At 47.2% G+C, this 18623-nt stretch overlaps 1 protein-coding gene across 8 annotated transcripts in view; it reads right to left on the bottom strand.

Annotated features, from left to right (window-relative positions):
* Positions 1–18623, bottom strand: part of HIPK2 (homeodomain interacting protein kinase 2) — a 171376-nt gene that overhangs the window by 111427 nt on the left and 41326 nt on the right. For all 8 annotated transcript variants that reach the window (XM_032867811.1, XM_032867821.1, XM_032867829.1 and 5 more), the window contains exon 2: positions 2209–3292. In XM_032867811.1, coding sequence (XP_032723702.1) covers positions 2209–3292 — 1084 coding nt within the window. The remainder of the gene's footprint in view (positions 1–2208; positions 3293–18623) is intronic.

Genomic DNA, 18623 nt, shown 5'->3' with positions numbered 1-18623 from the left:
CTCTTGACAAGTCGCCATGCTCAATTTCTAGTAAAGGTGAATAAAACCGGTATCTGTTCGTTAAACAGCAATTTAGGGTAACCGAGTATTAGAAGCCCGAGCACCAGCTGGTCCTTCCGTGACCTGTGAAGGTGACCCGTTAAGACGCCACCCAGAGCTACCTTTCAAAGAAGGGTACTTCCTAAAGAGAACGTGGGCTCACTGTCCTCCTCACACATCCTTCTCCTTCAACCCTGCCCTCAGGGTTCCCGCAGGGCCTTCTCCTGCAGGCTGCTGGCCCAGGTCCCCCTCCTCCGCGGCCACAGCACCGGGCACCGGGCTTCCCTCTCCGTGTGGCTCCAGAGCAGAGGGGCCCACAGCCGACTGCAAGTGAGTGAGCAGCAGAGCCTTCCCTCCTGGGGCTGGCAGGAAGGGAGGGGGGCGGGGAGCAGGGGGCAAGGGAGGCAGGGGGCAGGCAGAGAGAGAGGCAGGGGGGCAGAGGGCAGGGAGGTGCGGGGAAAGGGAGGCAGGTGGGGCAGGGGGCAGGGAGACAGGGAGGCAGGGGAGGCAGGGGGACAGAAACCAGTGGAGGCTGATCCTCAGTTGGGCAGATGCTGCAGCAGGTGGACAAGGTGGGAAAGGAATGCTGGGGAAGGACATGGCTGGGGAGGGGCTGGGGTAGGACAGGAGTGGAGTCTGGAAGAGCTACTGTGGTTCAGGAGTTGGGGGCTGGGGCAGTGGCAGGGACACAGTAGGGCCTGTTCCCCTGTGAGGAACAGGAAGGGGCATGACCTGGGGCCCAGAGCTCTCAGGGCCTGGGTGTGAGGTTATCTACTGAGACCCGCAGGCTGAGGAGGGTAGACGGGGGCCGGTCAGTCTCAGGGATGTGAGCGGTCAGTTGTGCTCACACAGCTCTAGCACCTTCTGCAGCCTTTCTCTGTGGCCTGGAAGGAAGTATGGAGAAAGCACAGCCCGATCGGAAGGTCAGGGCACAAGGGCTCAGGCACAGGAGTCCTGGGGCCCTGTTTTCATGGCCTGCATGACAGGCTCTTAAATGGGTCACGTCTTCTCACTGCAGTTTTAGGATGTTTCTGGCCAACGTCCACGTTCACTGGACTACTTGACATCCCTGCAAGCACAGCCCACCTGCTGTGTCCCCCAACGCTCTCCTGCTTCCCACTTCTCCCCACTCCTCACGCACCGACCCCGAGCTGGACAGTGAGGGAAGTTCTTGGGCTGCGTAACGCAGCCCCCTGTCCCAGCAACCCCCAGGCTGGTGACCAGACTTCCCCAGCTCATGGGTAAGGAAGAGAAGGCACAGAGGTACAAGGCAACAAGCCCACGCCACACAGCTTAGCGAGCAGAGGTGTCCGGGTCAATCCGGGGTTTCTCAAAGCCAGTGCCATATCCTGGCACTCGGCACTGCACCCGGCACATGCCAGGAGTGTGGTCAATCCTTGTTGAGCGAGGGAAGGAATACAAGCTTTGCACTCCCTACCCAGGCTGCCACAACCCTCCCTCCATCCTGCCCAGACCCAGAGCTCTCCACCACATGCGTGTGCCGACTGGCCCCCTCAGTCCTGGGGCCACACCGCTCCCTCCCCACCTCCTTTCTCCCTGGGGACACAGAAGTCATCTTCTCAGCATTGCTCAGGTCCTGCTACCCTCCATTCACCACACTGCTACCTGTTCCAACGCCTCAGTGCTTGCTCCGTGTTTAAGGATACAGCTGCAACCCCTTAGTCGAGGATTTAAGACCCCAACCCCCCCAACCCATCCCTTCACTCATATCCGCTGTCACCTACAGGACCCCTGCTGTGGTTGCCAGCGGCTGGGCTGTCATCCTTGTCTCCGGTGCAAGTGTTGTGTGTTCCCGCGGCAGGGACTTCAATGACGCACACCCCCCCCCCCCCCCCCCCCCGGCCCACGTCTGGCTCCCCACATCCGCCAGGACCTGACAGCCCTGCCATGCCCCTCACCCCAGCCTCCAGGAGTCCCTTCGGAGCCTGAACACCTACGCCGAGCTGCTTACTTGGCTCCACTCTCCTGTGGCTTCTAACCATCATTTTCACGTGCACGTCCTCATTTTCCGACCAAACGATGGTCACGTGAGGGCAACAGCTGGAGGCGTGTAATTTTACCCCCGACCCCGGCCCGGAGACCCCCACAGCACACTCTGTGCACGCCAGAGGCACTCGGCATGTCCTGTGTCCGGACCAGCGGTCTTACCTGTAGTATCTGGATTGCAAGTAGGTGGAACACACAGCCTTGGACACGTGACTAGCTGACCCAAAGTCGATGACCTTTACTCTGTACGGTTGTCTAGAAGGATCTACCAGCATGATGTTCTCCGGTTTGAGGTCGGCATGGATGAGACCGAGGCTCTTCAGTTTCATCAGGGCTGTGGCTACCTGCTGGAGGACGGGGCGAATGTATTTGAGGGGCAAGGGGCTAAACTTGTTCTGCTTCAGAAAGTCATAGAGGTTCTGCTCCAACATCTCAAACACCAAGCATGTGTGGTTCTTGTGCTGGAAGCACTCGTAGGCGCGGACAAAGTTGTAGTCGTCGGCGCTCTCCGTGCTCAAGCGGGCCAGGATGCTCACCTCGATCTGACCCTGCCGCGCATACGACGGGTGGTTCTTCAGGATTTTGATGGCCACGATCTCATTGGTGCCCCTCTTCCAGCACTTGACCACCTGCCCGAACGTCCCTCGGCCCAGGAATTCCAGAACTTCGTAAGTGTTGGTCATGGAGCACAGCACCTCATGCTGGACCAGCTGGTAGTCCCCTTCGCTGTTGGAGCCACTGTTTTTGGACGTGGCAGTTGATGTGGTGGCAGTGGCTACAGTGGCCCCACTCGCATTATTCTGAATCATGGGTGGATGTTCTTCGATGATCTGCACGCTGCTTGTGTTCTCAATCTCCTCGCTCTTACGCTTGAGTCCACATTTTTGGTAGGTATCAAGGAGGCTCACAGTGCTTCGACGCATTAGGTTATGTGGTCCGCCGAGGACTTGCCCAGTGACAGAAGTGCTACTTGCTGATGTTACAACTATGTGGCCGGTGCTTCCTGGGAAGATGATGGTCTGCTCGTAAGGTAGGCTTGGGTTTGGGATCGGCAAGGAGGTGCTGACGGTTGTGGTGGCTGGCTGAGAAGGTGGTATGTTCTTGCTCTGGCTATACACTTTGCTGTGGGAGCCGTACCCAGTCATGTCCCAGGTGGAACTCGGCTCTACTTTCAGTTTCTTCACACTACAGAAGGCACTTGATTGAAGGGTGTGAGGGGAGAAGACTTGCACATGTGAGGCCATACCTACAAGAAAAAGGAAGGGGAAGGTAAGGATTTTAGTCACCCTTAAATGACTGAATCCAACAGATCCAACACATCCGCCCAGTGGCTTGGGTCCTAGAGAATATTTTCCTCCAACCTCAAAGCAAGGCGGGGAAAAACGAACCTATTCCCCCCGGAAGCACATTGTGGCCACTCAGTCTGTGAGGCCAAGGAGTCTGAGTGTCCTGACGGCCATCATTAGGAGAATGGAAGAACTGTAGAGTCAGTCAGGAACACAACCAAGATTCAGATACAGAATGAGAGTATCAGAAGTCTGTTCATTACTTCTTTTTAAATAAATACTGTCTGTGACAGGAATGCCTGGGTGGCTCGGTCAGATAAGCCGCTGCCTTTCACTCAGGCCATGATCCCAGGGTCCTGGGATCGAGCCCCGCGTTGGGCTCCCTGCTCAGCAGGGAGCCCGCTTCTCCCTCTCCCTCTGCCTGACACTCTGCCTACTTGTGATCTCTGTCAAATAAATAAATAAAATCTTTTGAAAATAAAAATAAATAAATATTGTCTGTGATAGAAACAGATTCTTCCTCAATTCTCACTGGGCTGCAATCCTACTAAAACTGAGGACCTTATCAAGTGGCCCAGTTAACTGTTACAGACTAAGTTGTTCCACATGGTCTACTGCTCCCTGTCACAGACCCCAGGTTAGCTAAGACGTCTTCCCACATAGGTCCTATCGTGGAGTCACTCATGAACCACTAGCTTCTGGATGAACTGTAATTACCCTCTGGGATCTTAGTCATCTTAAATGAATTCTGTAAGGCTGAGGAGAAGAGCAGTCAGTCTGATATCTTCATTTAGATGGCCTAAATAAAACATTTTATCATCTATTTTATGTTTTTTATATCATTAAAGCATTTATGTATTTGGGGGGAGGAGGAGGTAGCACCATTCATGGGCTCCACTCACTAACTCTACTGCTCAGTTCATCTATCAATGTGTTTATCTAGAAAGCACTATTATTTCATTCCAACATCTCAGCCACAATTGAGATAACCGCAGAAATCTGTAAGAGCGTTAATTCTGGAATAGTACATTTACAATTATGGTGATTCTAGACACAAACAAAAATTCATAAAAAACTATCAAGAAGGGGCGCCTGGGTGGCTCAGTGGGTTAAGCCGCTGCCTTCGGCTCAGGTCATGATCTCAGGGTCCTGGGATCGAGTCCCGCATCGGGCTCTCTGCTCAGCAGGGAACCTGCTTCCCTCTCTCTCTCTGCCTGCCTCTCTGTCTACTTGTGATCTCTCTCTGTCAAATCAATAAATAAAATCTTAAAAAAAAAAAAACTATCAAGAAAAAATAAGACAATGAGAAAGGCAGGTTCTTAGAGGTGAAAGTGGAAACAGACAGTGCTCACCAGCTAACTGCAGCTGACAAACGCTTCTCCTGGAAGCACAAGGACAGAGGGGCTTCCTCAAGCACCACTGCTGTTTAGCCATCCTCGTGTTCGTGTCTCTGATCCCTTCTCGTTACCCAGAGTGGTCACTTCAGAACATTCCAGAATCTACATGCAACCCCCACCCCCATCCTTTCTTTCTTCTCTCTGGTCTCAGAGGAAGCGGAGTCTCTCCTTTCCAACACAAAAATTTTGTCTAATTCTCATGATTCCTCCTCTCTGGTTCCCTCCCCTGTCCTCTTCGTCTCTTACAGCTTTCAGTTCCCGCCTGCTAATTAGTTCCAAGTCCTCAGTAGGCACTTAATAAACTTTTGCCCAGCGAATCAATGACTTAATCTTTTCCTTCTGCCTTCGTGTGCGTGTGAACATACTCCCAACTTAAACGCCAAGAGGAGTAAGAGCCATACTCTTCCCCGTTAATTTTTTCCTTCTTCTCACCTGTAATCAGTGGTTTTTGCTCCCTTTTCTTCAAGGCTCATTCCTTAAGCCACACTCCCTCAACCACCACATCCCTACACTATAGTTCTGTGTTCTTAAAGGTAAACGACTTCCTAATTGCCTAACCAAGGGCTTTTTTCAGCCCCTATTCCCCCTTGACCTCCCTGCAACATCTGATACGCTGACCACAACTTCCTTCTTGATGCTCTTATCTGTGCTTATGAGAATCTATAATCTCCTCCTCCAGTGTGTGATTGCACACTGTGTGCCTCGGTGGTTCCTTCACCTCTTTCTCCTTTAAAATGTTGGCATTTCCAACACTTTGACTCTGTTCTCTCTGGAAGACATTCATTCAAACAGTCTGACCTGTCAAGTCTATGAAGGTGACTCCAGCCTTCACCACAGGCCAGGCTCTCCCTCTTACCTTCCATGAATATATTTCTGCCCCCTGCTACATGAAAGACTATCTTCCAAAGCTGAACTCCCTTAGCTTCTCCTAAAAATTTAACCACCTCACACCCCTTTCTAACATCCCACCTTTCTGTTCATAGAATATTCTTCTAGTCACTTGGTTCCAAAAATGTGGATTTACCTTTGATGAGTCTTCTTTTATCCATGGACAAGAAGGTGCTGAGTCTTAGTAATTTTTCCTTCTTTCAAAATGTCTTTTGTATCCATCTCTTTATTTCTGTTCCTGCTGCCACTTCCAAAGTTAAAACATTTATTGCTTTCTAGTAGGACTAGACCAAATAGACATCTGGTCTACCTGAGCAGTCTCTTTTCCTCTAATTTGTCCATACTGAGCCGCCAGATTAATCTTCCTAGAATATTTCTAAGCATGTTACTCCTCTGTCCAAAACCATTTTCTTTCTTTCTTTTTTTTTTTTTTTAAGATTTATTTATTTTACAGAGAGAGAGAGAGACAGAGACAGAGAGAGAGAGTGCATGCATGTGGTAAGGAGTAGAGAGAGCCTTAAGCAGACTCTGGAGTGTGGAGCCAGACCTGGGGCTCAATCTCACAACCCTGAGATCACAACCTGAGCCAAAACCAAGAGCTGAACGCTCAATGAACTGTGCCATCCAGGTGCCCTGTCCAAAAACTTTCAATGACTCCTTGGTGTCTACAGGATAAAGCGGAGGACTCTTTCATTTAACACCATCAAATTTGACTTCAATTACCTGGCTGGCTTCATCTCCAACTAGTAACTTAGTAACTGTCCTCAACCTCCAACTTGAATTAAGCTGTTCTACTCACTGTTCCTAGAATGTCTCTTATACGCCCTACCTCCACGCTCTTACACCATTCCCTCCTCTGGCAGGCTTTCACCGTTTCTCTCAATTTATTCAAAGACAAGACAATTCAGATACCTCCTCTTCCCAGACCTCTCCAACCCACAGTGATCATATCTCTTTCCCTACGGCACTTACCATATGTACTATCCATTTGGCCACAAATTGCACTTGTGACTTGCAAAATCTCTTTTGTCTTTTTGAACTGAATTACTTATCTTTTGTGCTATTTCACTTTTTACACATTTAGGTCATGGTTTCCATAACCAGGCTATACTCTGGGTCTAAGAACTCCAGTTTATACCTCATCCTCGTGTTTCCCCCAGTATTAAACCAAGTTTATTACCCGTGGTAGGCACTCAGTTGATGGAGCAAAGCACTCTAACTGGCCGGACCTCCCAGAGAGCTTAGTTTTCTGGCTTTACAGCAATGACCAATCACAGGCACCTATGGAATCAGGCCTCCCTCTGGAGAGTAAAGAAAAACCTGCCACTATTTTCCCACCCAATCCAAGACGTTTTAAAAAAAAAAAAACAAGGCAGGGGCTAGGCAGCTCCTGTCCTGGTGTCAGTGCTCACTTTGTCTATACTTCAGCCTGGACGTGCTCTGACTTCCCACAAGCAGCCTCAGCCTGACACCGGACACATGCTCTGAACCCCGCCTTCATCCCACAGATCTGACAGAGGCTTCCCTTCTTGTTTGGATCCTGAATTCTAGTATCTACCGATGCAAAATGATACCTCCGTAGACATCCTTCTGCCCGACGAGACCATTCTGGCTTGCTTATTCAGAACCTACTCTACCTGTTTTTTCCTATTGCTCTTTTTGTTCGAGTCAACCTCCCCCTAATTCTGCAATAACACTGAAAATGTTTTTTCCTATGTTATCAGTATTAAATATTCATACTGTTTTAGATGTTGTGTGCAATATAGAAATAACCAATCCCTTGACTTTTAGTAAATTAGCCACTGGAGACAAAACAAGCATTTCCACTGTCCTTTGCTACCTGGTTGGCCCCTCATTCCTCAACCCTCAAGTACTTGGGGAGGGAAGGGCTGGGGGGCAGTAGAGGAAATACGCTGATGTTACATTAAGGAGAAGTGGCTCTTGGGGCACCTGGGTGGCTCAGTGGTTTAAGCCTCTGCCTTCAGCTCAGGTCATGATCTCAGGGTCCTGGGATCGAGCCCCGCATCAGGCTCTCTGCTTAGCAGGGAGCCTGCTTCCTCTTCTCTCTCTCTGCCTGCCTCTCTGCCTACTTGTGATCTCTGTCAAATAAATAAATAAAATATTAAAAAAAAAAAAAAAAGGAGAAGTGGCTCTTTTTTCTATTTTTTTCCTGTTTCAAAAACATTTTGGTAGAAAGGCCAGGGTGCAGAAGTGGAATTTTACAGATGGAAAGAGGATGGCTTATGACTTATTTGTTATTGGGATGACAGCCAAGGGTCATAAAATTGTGGAAATCATCACTGGCTACCTCTGGTGATGGATGCCCGGGATCAGAGAGGAGATGTGCATGGCTAGAAATGCCCCTCACCATGCCGGCTGCTTCAGACTCAAACACTGTTCTTCAGGGTTATCACAATTCTCCAGATCTTAAAATCTTGAGCACCTAGCACATAATAGGATCCGAGCTGGATGTTTTATGGACAGGGGGAGCACACACCAGACTCTGTCTGGGACAGTCCAGAGTTACCCTTTCCAATTCATTTTCACAAGGGTCCCACTTTGAAAGCTAGGAAATCAAGTGATGGGTTTAGGCTCCTAGGATAAGTGGAAAACTCAGATCCCGATTCTAGAAGTTCAAATCAAGGTAATTCTACGTGCCTCTTTGTCTCTATCTTAATGATTTAATGAGAAATTCAGTTTTCTAAGGTTAAGAGTAATTTTTTCCACCTAAAAATAAAAATAGCCAAAAATCTTCATGATTTTCCTGAAGTCTTAACTCATAAGATTTTTTTTAAAATGTCATTTATTAAAGGACTGGCCCATTTAGTCCTTTCTTCCCCCCACTTATTTGCTTAGTTTCTTCATAATTTTGTATTTCACAACTAGATGAACTGAAAAGTTGCTTCACATCTGAGTACATTTCCTTTCCATTTCACCACCCCAAAATTATCTACTGGAAGATCATACTCTGGTGAAACCACGGAGATGAGTGAGGGTTCAACTATGATTTAAAAAGAAATTACACTGAAGTCAACTTCACTGAATTCTACCAAAGCTTGAGAGAAGGAATTATAAGTAAAATAATGGCACCATTTCCAACAGTGGATAAAGTTTAATTGTGGTTTGGCAGAAGTGAAATAGGTTACCATGCAGAATCCAGTTACATTATTAAAAAGAACACAATTGTGAGGACCTTAGTATAAGAGGTACAAATTTCCCCACTTCCCCAAATCCTCTGACACACGCTTTTGCTGAATAATGAGTATTTGATAGAAACAATCAGGAACTTGAAGGATTAAGTCCCATATCCAACGGGATGCCATATTTGTCTTAGAGATCACATTACCTAATACGATATTATAAAGTTGTAGAATACATCAAAAGGAATGTCAAAAATATGTGAATGTTAGAAATATGCACCTGAATAGACATTTTTAGGCAACCAGAAAAGAGTTAACTTGAAAAGCTCTTGATTACCCTGTATAACATGGTAATTTGATGTCTCAGGGGTTGAAAAGTACTAGGAAAAAAATGTCTTCATGGACATGCAAAACTATATTCATAAAATTTTAATGACAGTCATCCTGCTTATCAAGTTCATATTTTACAAGTAGTGCAAAGATAATTTCAGATTAGCCAATTTTATTTTATTTTATTTTTTTATTTTTTAAAGATTTTATTTATTTATTTGACAGAGATCACCAGTAGGCAGAGAGGCAGGCAGAGAGAGACAGGGAAGCAGGCTTCCCACTGAGCAGAGAGCCGGATGTGGGAAGCAGGCTTCCCACAGAGCCGGATGTGGGGCTTAATCCCAGGACCCTGAGATCATGACCTGAGCTGAAGGCAGAGGCTTCAACCCACTGAGCCACCCAGGCGCCCCCAGATTAGCCAATTTTAAATGATACATTTCCAAAATAGTGTATACTAAATGTCTCTGGGGCGTTTACATTGTTTTCAATCAAAGTCTGTTTATCCACTAGTTATGTAATGTTAAATATATAGTGTATTCCATCAGAGCACAGTTTAGGATCAACCAAAGCTCAACAGAATTCCTTCGTCAATAACAACAATAACAATACTACTGATTCCACCAAGGGTCCTCTCTATAAAAAAGACTGGGGTTGGGCACAAAAGGGAACACAAAGACATCTAACAGATCGGCACCGCCCTCAAGGAGATTAAAACCCCATGGGCGACACCAAGTTCATTGCAAATTAAAAAGAACAACTGGCAATTCTAAGCAACTTGCCAAAGTAAGTATGACAGGAGCTTAGAGGAGTTAAGACTTGAGCTGAGGTTAGAAAAATGGCGTTATCTTTTGAAAGACAGAAGGACACTGTTCCGGATCCTGCTAACGGATGTGAGCAAATTGTGGGGAGCAGCTAGCCCTATGGCCTATGCCCTCAGGAGGTTTAGACTTCGCTTAGAGACAACATAGGAGTACTTACATGCTAGCAACACAACAGCAAATGCAAAGCCAAGAAACAACCATGTGCACCAACAGCCTCCTTATCCGGAATTGTCATCGTCTCATAACTTCAATCTTCTAGAAGTTAAGTAGGGAATACTCAATAAAGCCGGCATGAGGCCCTACCACTACTGCCTCTTGCTTCAAACCTTCCGCCTTCACCCTGTCTTAACTGATTGTCCTCTACCACCAAGTACACTGTAGAGAGACTGTCATTGACTCTGCTCTCTGGGTCAGACTCCAAGGGCTTATATCCCGCAACTGCAGGGTGAAGTGCATTCTCCCTGTTTTACAGCTGAGTAAATGGAGTTTTGGGAGAAGACCTCGTTGGTCCAAGGTCACTTTGCTACTAGGAGCAGGGCTGGGACTTGAACTGAGGTCTGACTGACTCTCAGGTCCATGCTATTAAGCACTCTGGTTCACGTTGTCGGTTCTCGGACTAGAAGCACCGAACCAGGAGACATGTACAACGGGCAAGGAGAAACAGAAGCTGACAGGTGAGAGGCGACAGATGTAAAGGACAGAGCACAGCCAACAGCACACCACCTGCTAAGACGATGGGCGCTCGCGACGGTGATCCTGGGTCATCTACTGTTTCTGTATCATCTGCTTCTGACGACGTCTGAGAAATACGCCCATTCAAAATTGTTCAAATAAATTAAATTTGCCTCAGTAAAGAGATAAACTTCACTTATCTGATGCACAGAGGCACAGTGAACAGAGTGTTGGTCTGGAGTAAGATGATCTGGGCTTTCACAGCAGTGTGGGGTGGGGGGTGGGTATGCAGTGAGGATCTGGACTAAGAAAATAAAAAGGAAGGAGCAGAAACATACGACTTTGTGGAGAAGAAAAGGGAAGACAGCACTAGCAGGTGAGCTGTAAGGGCAAAGGAGAGAAGAATCAAATATGTCTGGGAGACTCAGAGGAGTGGGGTTCCATGATGGTGACAGGAAAGATGGGACATGGAGCCAAAGCTGGCTATCTCAGGGGCGGGGGGGGGGGTGGATAACAGAGCTGGCTGTCCACAAGTTGAAGTACGAGCCCTGACAAGGTATCCAAGCTGAAATACTCAGTGTTGGACTATTCATGCTGAAACTCTGAGGCAAGGGATTGCTTCATTTGCCAAAGTTAAGATGTCAGGGGCCCCTGGTCATGGATAATCAGCATCTAGTTCCCATTTGCCGAGATGAATCTTGATTGAGGACAAACCATTTTGAAAAGAGAATGGGTTTCTATAGGGTGCATTAACCTAGCACAGGATTCATCAGAGGGGGAAGAGGGAAGAGTGATCCTGAATCAGCTCATGCATACGCCAAAGACAAAGGGACATCGCCAAAAATATTGCTAAACAAAGATCAGCAGGATGAAGTGACAAATATACCAAAAGGGGAAAAGACTGAAATCAAAAGTTCACATCCCAAAGAGACTAAGAAAGGAATGGTGCTGCCAATTTTGAGACGAGAGTCCAGCTGGAAGAGCTCTATTTTGGATAGATTTCATTGTAGGCATTTATAAGAACATAGAGGAAATGTTCTCTATGTACCGAAAAACAAAACAAAACAACACACACAAAAAACCCAGGACAGGAGAATGGACGAGAGGTCGTGGCTAAAGATGTTGACCTAAGGACTGTCATCAACAACACCTAGATGGAAAACGAAGCCATGTGGGTATAGCTCTTTCCCAGGAGAAATGGTGTGGAAAGAAGAGCAGATGGCAAATAAAGAAATCCTTGGGGGCACAGACGTGGTCAAATAGCATGAGGAGGAAAGTATGAGTCACAGGGAAAAGTCAAGGATAAAATGATGATAAACACAATTAAAGGATTGATCCCGGAGAATGAAAACAGAGAAAGAGCTATTGGGCCTGGCCAGAAATAAGCCAACAGACCTTTTTTTCCACAGGGTCAAGAGGAGAAAAAGAAGGGGTGCTCTCCTGGGAAGAGAACCAAATGTACCATGTTATCTCCTGGCTTTTCCAAGAAATGTGATTCTCTTCAGGACTTTCAAAATCTACCTACCTACTGGCTCATTGTGTGTCGAAATCAGCTCCTCTCGTGTTCAGACTGACTTCTCTTTCTGAAAAGTTGCTAACCTCACCTATAATAGTTATGAGCGTCTCTCAAATTCACCTTTTCCATGACTCTGCCACATTGCCTTAACTAAGCCATAAACCACTGTGGATAAACCAGCCTTTCACTGCAGTGGTTAAGTACATGGGATCCACAAAGGGACTGTACTGAGGTCGTGTTACCAATCTGCCAATCTGAAAGTCGCCAATCTGAAAGTCACCAATCCAGTATAAGACCTACATGCTTTTAAATTTTTTTTATTTAAATTCAATTTAGTTAACACATACTGATCATTAGTTTCAGAGGGTAGAGTTCAGTGATTTCATCAGCTGCATAGAACAGCCAGTGCTCATCATATCACATGCCCTCCTTAATGCCCATCACCCAGTTACCCCATCCCTCACCCACCACCGCTCCAAAAACCCTCAGTTTCTTCACTGTAATTAAGAGTTTCTTATGGTTTGCTTCCCTCTGCTTTTATCTTATTTTATCTTCCCTTCCCCGTTGAAGTTTATCTGCTTTGTTTCTTAAATTCCACATATGAGTGAAATCATGTTATTTGTCTTTCTCTGACTTATTTTGCTTAGCACAATACCCTCTAGTTCCATCCATATCACTGAAGATGGCAAGATTTCATTCTTTTTATGGCCGAGTAATATTCCATTGTATAAAAGTATACGTGTATATATACACCACATCTTCTTGATCCATTCATTTGTTGATGGACATCTGGGCTCTTTCTATAGTCTGGCTATTGTGGAAATTGCTGGTATAAACAGATGCCCCTTCAAATCACTATCTTTGTATCCTTCTGATAAATAACTTAGTAGTGCAATTGAAGGGAAGACACACGTGCTTTTCAGTTTCTTTCTCTAGGAAACTGGTGGCATCAATGAAAGGAAAAACAAAGTAACTCACAAACTCCTTTTTAAAAACCATAGTTGCATTAACTCTGAATTGTTTTAAAAAACCTAAACTTCTACGCTAAGAGTATTAGTTTTCTAGGGCTGCTAGAACATGGGACCACAGACTGGGTAGGTTAAGCAACAGAAATTCCAGATCAAGGCTGCAAGTCAAGATCAAAGTGTTGGCAGGTTTGGTTGCTTCTGAGGACTTGTTCCCAGAATCTGTTCGAAGGCTCTCTATGGTCTGTAGGAAGCTGTCTTTTCCTTTGTGTCTTCACTCCCTCTTCTCTCTATGCAAATCTGTGTGTGCAAATTTCCCCCTTTTTATAAGGACACCAATCATGTTGGATTAGAACCCACCCCAACAACCTTATTCTAACTTGATTACCTCTGTAAAGATTCTATCTCCAAATGAGGTCCTATTCTGCAGTAATGGGGGTTAGGAATAAAGCGAATTTGGGGCGGGGAAGGGGAGGGTTAACCAAAAGCATTTTACTAGAGTATAATTTTCTCAGGATATAGAGTCAGGATATTCCAAAAGAACTCTCTTTGTTCTTCCCTCCTTGGAGAGAAGACATTTCATTTTGTGATTTCCCTATATTTTGCCTCAAAGGACCTACAAGGGTATTTCAATTAGTCAAACATTACATACGGAAACAAGCAAAAGCAAAGTGGTTATTTTAAATTAAATTCTGCCTCAGTGTAAGTTGCAGTGCTTCTAGAAAAGGCCATACAGGGAGGTACCTGTAATGTATACTGAGGAATAACTGTAGTCAGTTTCGGTGTAAAGGAGAATTGGCAGCGACCCATTAACACCACCAAAGTGGGCAAGAGCCATCTGCGTTGATAGTGCTCACTCTGGGTGGGTCAAACATTTCTGAAGTAGGACCTGAGAAAGCTTAAGAGAGAAATCATCTGTGCACTGGGCATGGGATGGAAGTTTCCTTCTCCACTTCCTCCTTGGGACAGTCTTGTCTCACATGCACTAATTCTCTTCTGCAATCCATACTGTCTTTTTTTAAATTTTTCTTTATAGATTTTATTTATTTATTTGAGCGAGAGAGAGACAGAGCACATGCAGAGGAAGAAGGACAAGCAGGCTCCTCACTGAGCGCAGAGCCCAACAAGGGGCTCTATCCCACAGCCCGTAGGTCATGACCTGAGCCGAAATCAAGAGTCAGACGCTTAACCGAGTGAGCCACCCAGGCGCCCCCACACTGTCCTTTCAGTGCAGACCCTGTAGAGGCTGTTACATTTCTCAACTTTGCATTTTTCCTTCCAACTGAGGATCTCAAAAAAATAACCCCTCTAAACAAACTTGGTAGGATTAAAAGGGTAAATATCCATAAAGTATACAAGCACAATCAGCTAGACTTCTGGTTTCAACACAGATGAAAGCTGTTCAAATACACACTTTTCAAAGATCTACAAGGATACTCCTTTTGTTCTTGAACGTTCTAAAGTATTAATTTGCAGGTGCTTGTGTCACAGATCTTTGCAAAAGCTTTGTCCCTGAATCCTTCTGCCACTCCCTCTCACTGGCATCCCTCTCCCTTCACTACTGTTCCAAAATCATGACTGACCGCCTCAAGAAACGAGTCAGCCAGAGCTAGAGCAGGTACTGGGGAGGCTAGGTATATGTCTGGCAATGCTATGGGAGCCTCCCATTCAATTTTTCTTTTTTAAAGATTTATTTGAGAGAGAGACAGGGAGAGAGAGCATGAATAGGGGGTAGGGGCAGAGGGAGAGGGAGAGAGACAAGCAGACTCCCCTCAGTGTGCAGCGTGACGTGGGGCTCGATCCCAGGACCCTGAGATCATGACCTGAGCTGAAGTCAGATGCTTAACTGAGTCACCCAGGCATCCCATCAACTTCTCGATCTTTTTAGAAATGTCTTATAAAGTCTAATTCAAGACCAAAAATCTGGCAGGCTTTTTACTCTTTTATGCAAAATAGAGTAAGTTATTCTTCAATGTTTGGTATCATGTTGCAAAGTAAAATCAAGTGTTTTACTTACTTAACCCTTACTCATTCCATGCCCAGCCCACAATGGATTTGTCTTTTTGAGCTTACGTAGGTTCACCTCCAGAACTGCTTGGCAGGCTGAGAAATCAGCACTGGAAACCTACTTTACTCTTCTCCGTTTGGTATTCTAATACTGTGCCACTGCCAATTCTCTTCTATACCAAGAAAGTATGTAAGTTCCATTCCTCTATGTAATTCTATTACCATGTGTCCCCTCAAAAGATGTGCCTGAGTCCTAACCCCTACACCTGCACATGTGTCCTCCTTTAGAAACAGGGTATTTGCGGATGTGACTGAGGTAAGATGAGGCCATTAAGGTGACTCCTAATCCAGCATGACCGGTGTCCTTACAAGAAGAGGAGGAAAGATACAGACACACGGAGAATTCCACATGGCGACAGAGGCAGAGGTCAGTGAGGAGCAGCCATGAGCCGAGGCCTGCCGAGGGCCTCCGGGAGCCATCGGAGGCTAGGAAGAGGCAAGGCAGGCCCCATCCAGGGTCTCAGTGGGAGCCTGGCCCTGCTGACACCTTGATTCCAGACCTCTGGCCTCCAGAACTACGAGAGAATAAACTGGTCTTGTTTTAAGCCAGTTTGGGGTACTTTACTATGACGGTGACGCTAGGAACCTAATACACTCTGTCATACCATTTGGGACGTATTTCCGTGAAAAAACGTGTGTGTCTGCAACTTGTGACATAGTATCCCTAACAACTGCAGGGTCACGCTGGAGGACTCCCTCAGGGTCCGCCTCTGCCTCCTCCAGCTTGAAAAGCACTAGAAGCCTCCCGGGCTTTACCCCCTTGTTTTAGTTATCGTTCCCGCCAGGGTACAAAACACCTCCTCTTCGTACGCAAATACATTTGCTCATCGGGACCCACGTTCTGACTTCAAAACTACAGAACTTGGCACCGAAAGCCTGCGAAAGTTCGCAGTGTGCTCAGCAGCCGTGCATCAGCAGTGGAGGGGCCGGGCCGGCGGTTCCCCAGACCTGCCCCGTTCCAGCCACAACTGCGTGCCGCGCTACAAAGCAAGCAGGACAAAGGCCCGCCATCGGCAAACTGCTCCCCAGCAACACCTTGTCCGCTGCCTCCCGGCCTCATGTTTATGTATGTCTTCGAGCCTCTCTCTCCTAGGCTGTTATCTCCCCTCAAAGAGAACTTGGTGGAGGAAGTCACGCGGACGGGGACACCTCCGATGCCAAGCGCACGCAGGCCTCTCCCTCGGGTCCTGTGCAAACTGGGGATCCGGCCCGCCCTCTTCTGAGGACACGGAAACCACCGCCCCGTGCCCTGCCGCAGACAGCTACTCCCAACAGTAACTACGCCGCGGCTCCTCTGTTTGCTGGTGAGGCTCTTCATGCCCCTCCGTCGCTGACATCTGACAAAACGCAATTAGAGATCGTTCCGGGGAAGGGAGAGGAAGTGCTGCTCCCACGGCTGGAAAGAGGAGGGGAGGGGGGGAGACACCAAGGAAGAAAAGTACGAGAGATGGGTGGAAAACAGGCGGGGGACGCTGGGAGGAAGGGAGCGGGAGGGAAAAGGAGAAATGACAGACAGTAGGACAGTGAGAACATGCTGGGCAAGCGCGAGCGTACCGAGAGCTCGCGGGGAGTCACAGAGTAGCACGACCATGTGCTCTGTACGTGAGAACCACATCGACGCGACACGGTCTTCTTCACGTCATCCCAGCAGGTGTTCCTGTGGGGACACGTGGGTGTCAAGCTGGTGGAGGGCTCCCTTGGCGGGGCAGCCAGGGGCCGGGTCTATGCTGCGCAGGTTAAAGCAGGCTCCTTGTTGTGCTGCAAGGATGTTTCTATGCTCTGAGTCATGGTCACCCAACCGGTTCTGGTGTGGTCACCAGCCAAAGACCGCAGCGCTGGGCCACCCACATGCCGCACGGAGCAAAGGCACCCGATCTGACCGTGTGGGCTCTTGCCCCGGGGGAGCCCTCAGCATGGCCAACAGTCAGGAGAGCCTGTCTGTGTCCTGCCTTCTAATGCAGGGAGGCACCTGCTGGCAGGGGGTTACTGCTGGTCTGTGCTCCAGGAGCTCATTCCAGATGGTCGATGGGTTCCCAGCAGCCGGGGCTCTGCCCCTTGCTGGCTGTGCAGCCTCAGCATGCTACACAGCCTCTTTATGCCTCAGTGTCTTCATCTGTGAAATGGAGGCAGTAACAGTTTCTCAGGAGGTCCTGGAGACAGTTAGGGGAGTGAGCATACTCAAAGTGCTCAGAACAGTGCCTGGCGGGAAGCAAGCCCTGACGAAGTGTTCCGTGGAAGGGGAGGACAGAGAGTCAGCTGGTTCTCCAAGGCCTAACATACAACGCGCCTCGGAAAACCGGTGCTCCCAGTACTCAGCACAGTGCCCGCCCCATACAACAGGTCCAGTATGCTATTTTCCAACGGACAAAGGAAAACAGCGAAATGGGACTCATCTGGTATCATCTCAAATGCAATTCCAGGAGGAAAGGCAGGTTTGGTCAAGAAGAAAGCAACTTCCAGTGACTCCCATAGAGGACGCCCGGGAAACTTCAGAAGCTTGAGAAGATACAGACATGGAGCCTGTATTTTACCCACTTTACCTAAAAATGTTTTTTACAGAAGTTCTACCCCGGGGCACCTCAGTGGCTCAGCTGGTTAAGCATCTGCCTTTGGCTCAGGTATGATCTCAGGGTCCTGGGATTGAGCCCCACGTCAGGCTCCCTGCTCAGCAGGGAGCCTGCTTCTCCCTCTCCCTCTGCCCCTCCCCCTGCTCATGCTCACTCACTGTCTCTCTTTCTCAAATAAATAAATAAAATCTAAAAAAAAAAAAAAAAGGTTCTAACCCTGGTCATAACCAGGATGCAGTTCCTTTTCTTTTTTTAATTTACTGAGGTACAACTGAAAGGCAATATTCATGTCTTGTACAGAACACGAATTTGCATACATTGGGAAATGACCCCCAGCGAGTCTAGTTACTGTCTGTCACCTTAGCCTGTCACCTTAGTGTTAATACAGTATTACCGACCATCTTCCCAAGCCATACATTATACGCCCATGTCTCATTTTATAACTAGAAGTTTGTAGCTCTTAATCCCCCTCACCAATCCCATCTCCCTCCCCTCTGACAAAAGCCAATCTGTTCTCTGTATCTGTGAGTCTCGGTTTTGTTTTGACTGGTTGGTTTTTGTATTTTAGGTTCCAAATATAAGTGAACTCATGGGGTATTTGTCTTTCTCTGTTTGACTTATTTCACTTAGTATAATGCCCTCAAGGTCCATTCATGTTGTAACAAGTGACAAGATTCATTCTTTTTTTATGGCTGAGTAGTAGTCCTGTGTGTGTGTGTCTCATGTCTTCTTTATCCATTCACCATCTGATGGACACTTGGGTTGTTTCTGTATCTTGGCTCTTGTAAATAATGCTGCAACGAACACAGGGGTGCATATATTCTTTGATTTTCTTTGGAGAGACTACCTAGTAGTGGAACTGTTGGGTCATATGGTGGCTGTATTTTTAATTTTTTGAGGACCATTCATAATGCTTCCATTGTGGCTG

This window comes from Lontra canadensis, unplaced genomic scaffold (assembly GCF_010015895.1).
Source record: "Lontra canadensis isolate GAN:19392208 unplaced genomic scaffold, GSC_riverotter_1.0 scaffold2, whole genome shotgun sequence".
In the NCBI taxonomy this organism is placed as follows: domain Eukaryota; kingdom Metazoa; phylum Chordata; class Mammalia; order Carnivora; family Mustelidae; genus Lontra; species Lontra canadensis.
Note: the sequence above shows the minus strand (reverse complement) of the source record. Positions and strands in the feature narration are given on the sequence as shown.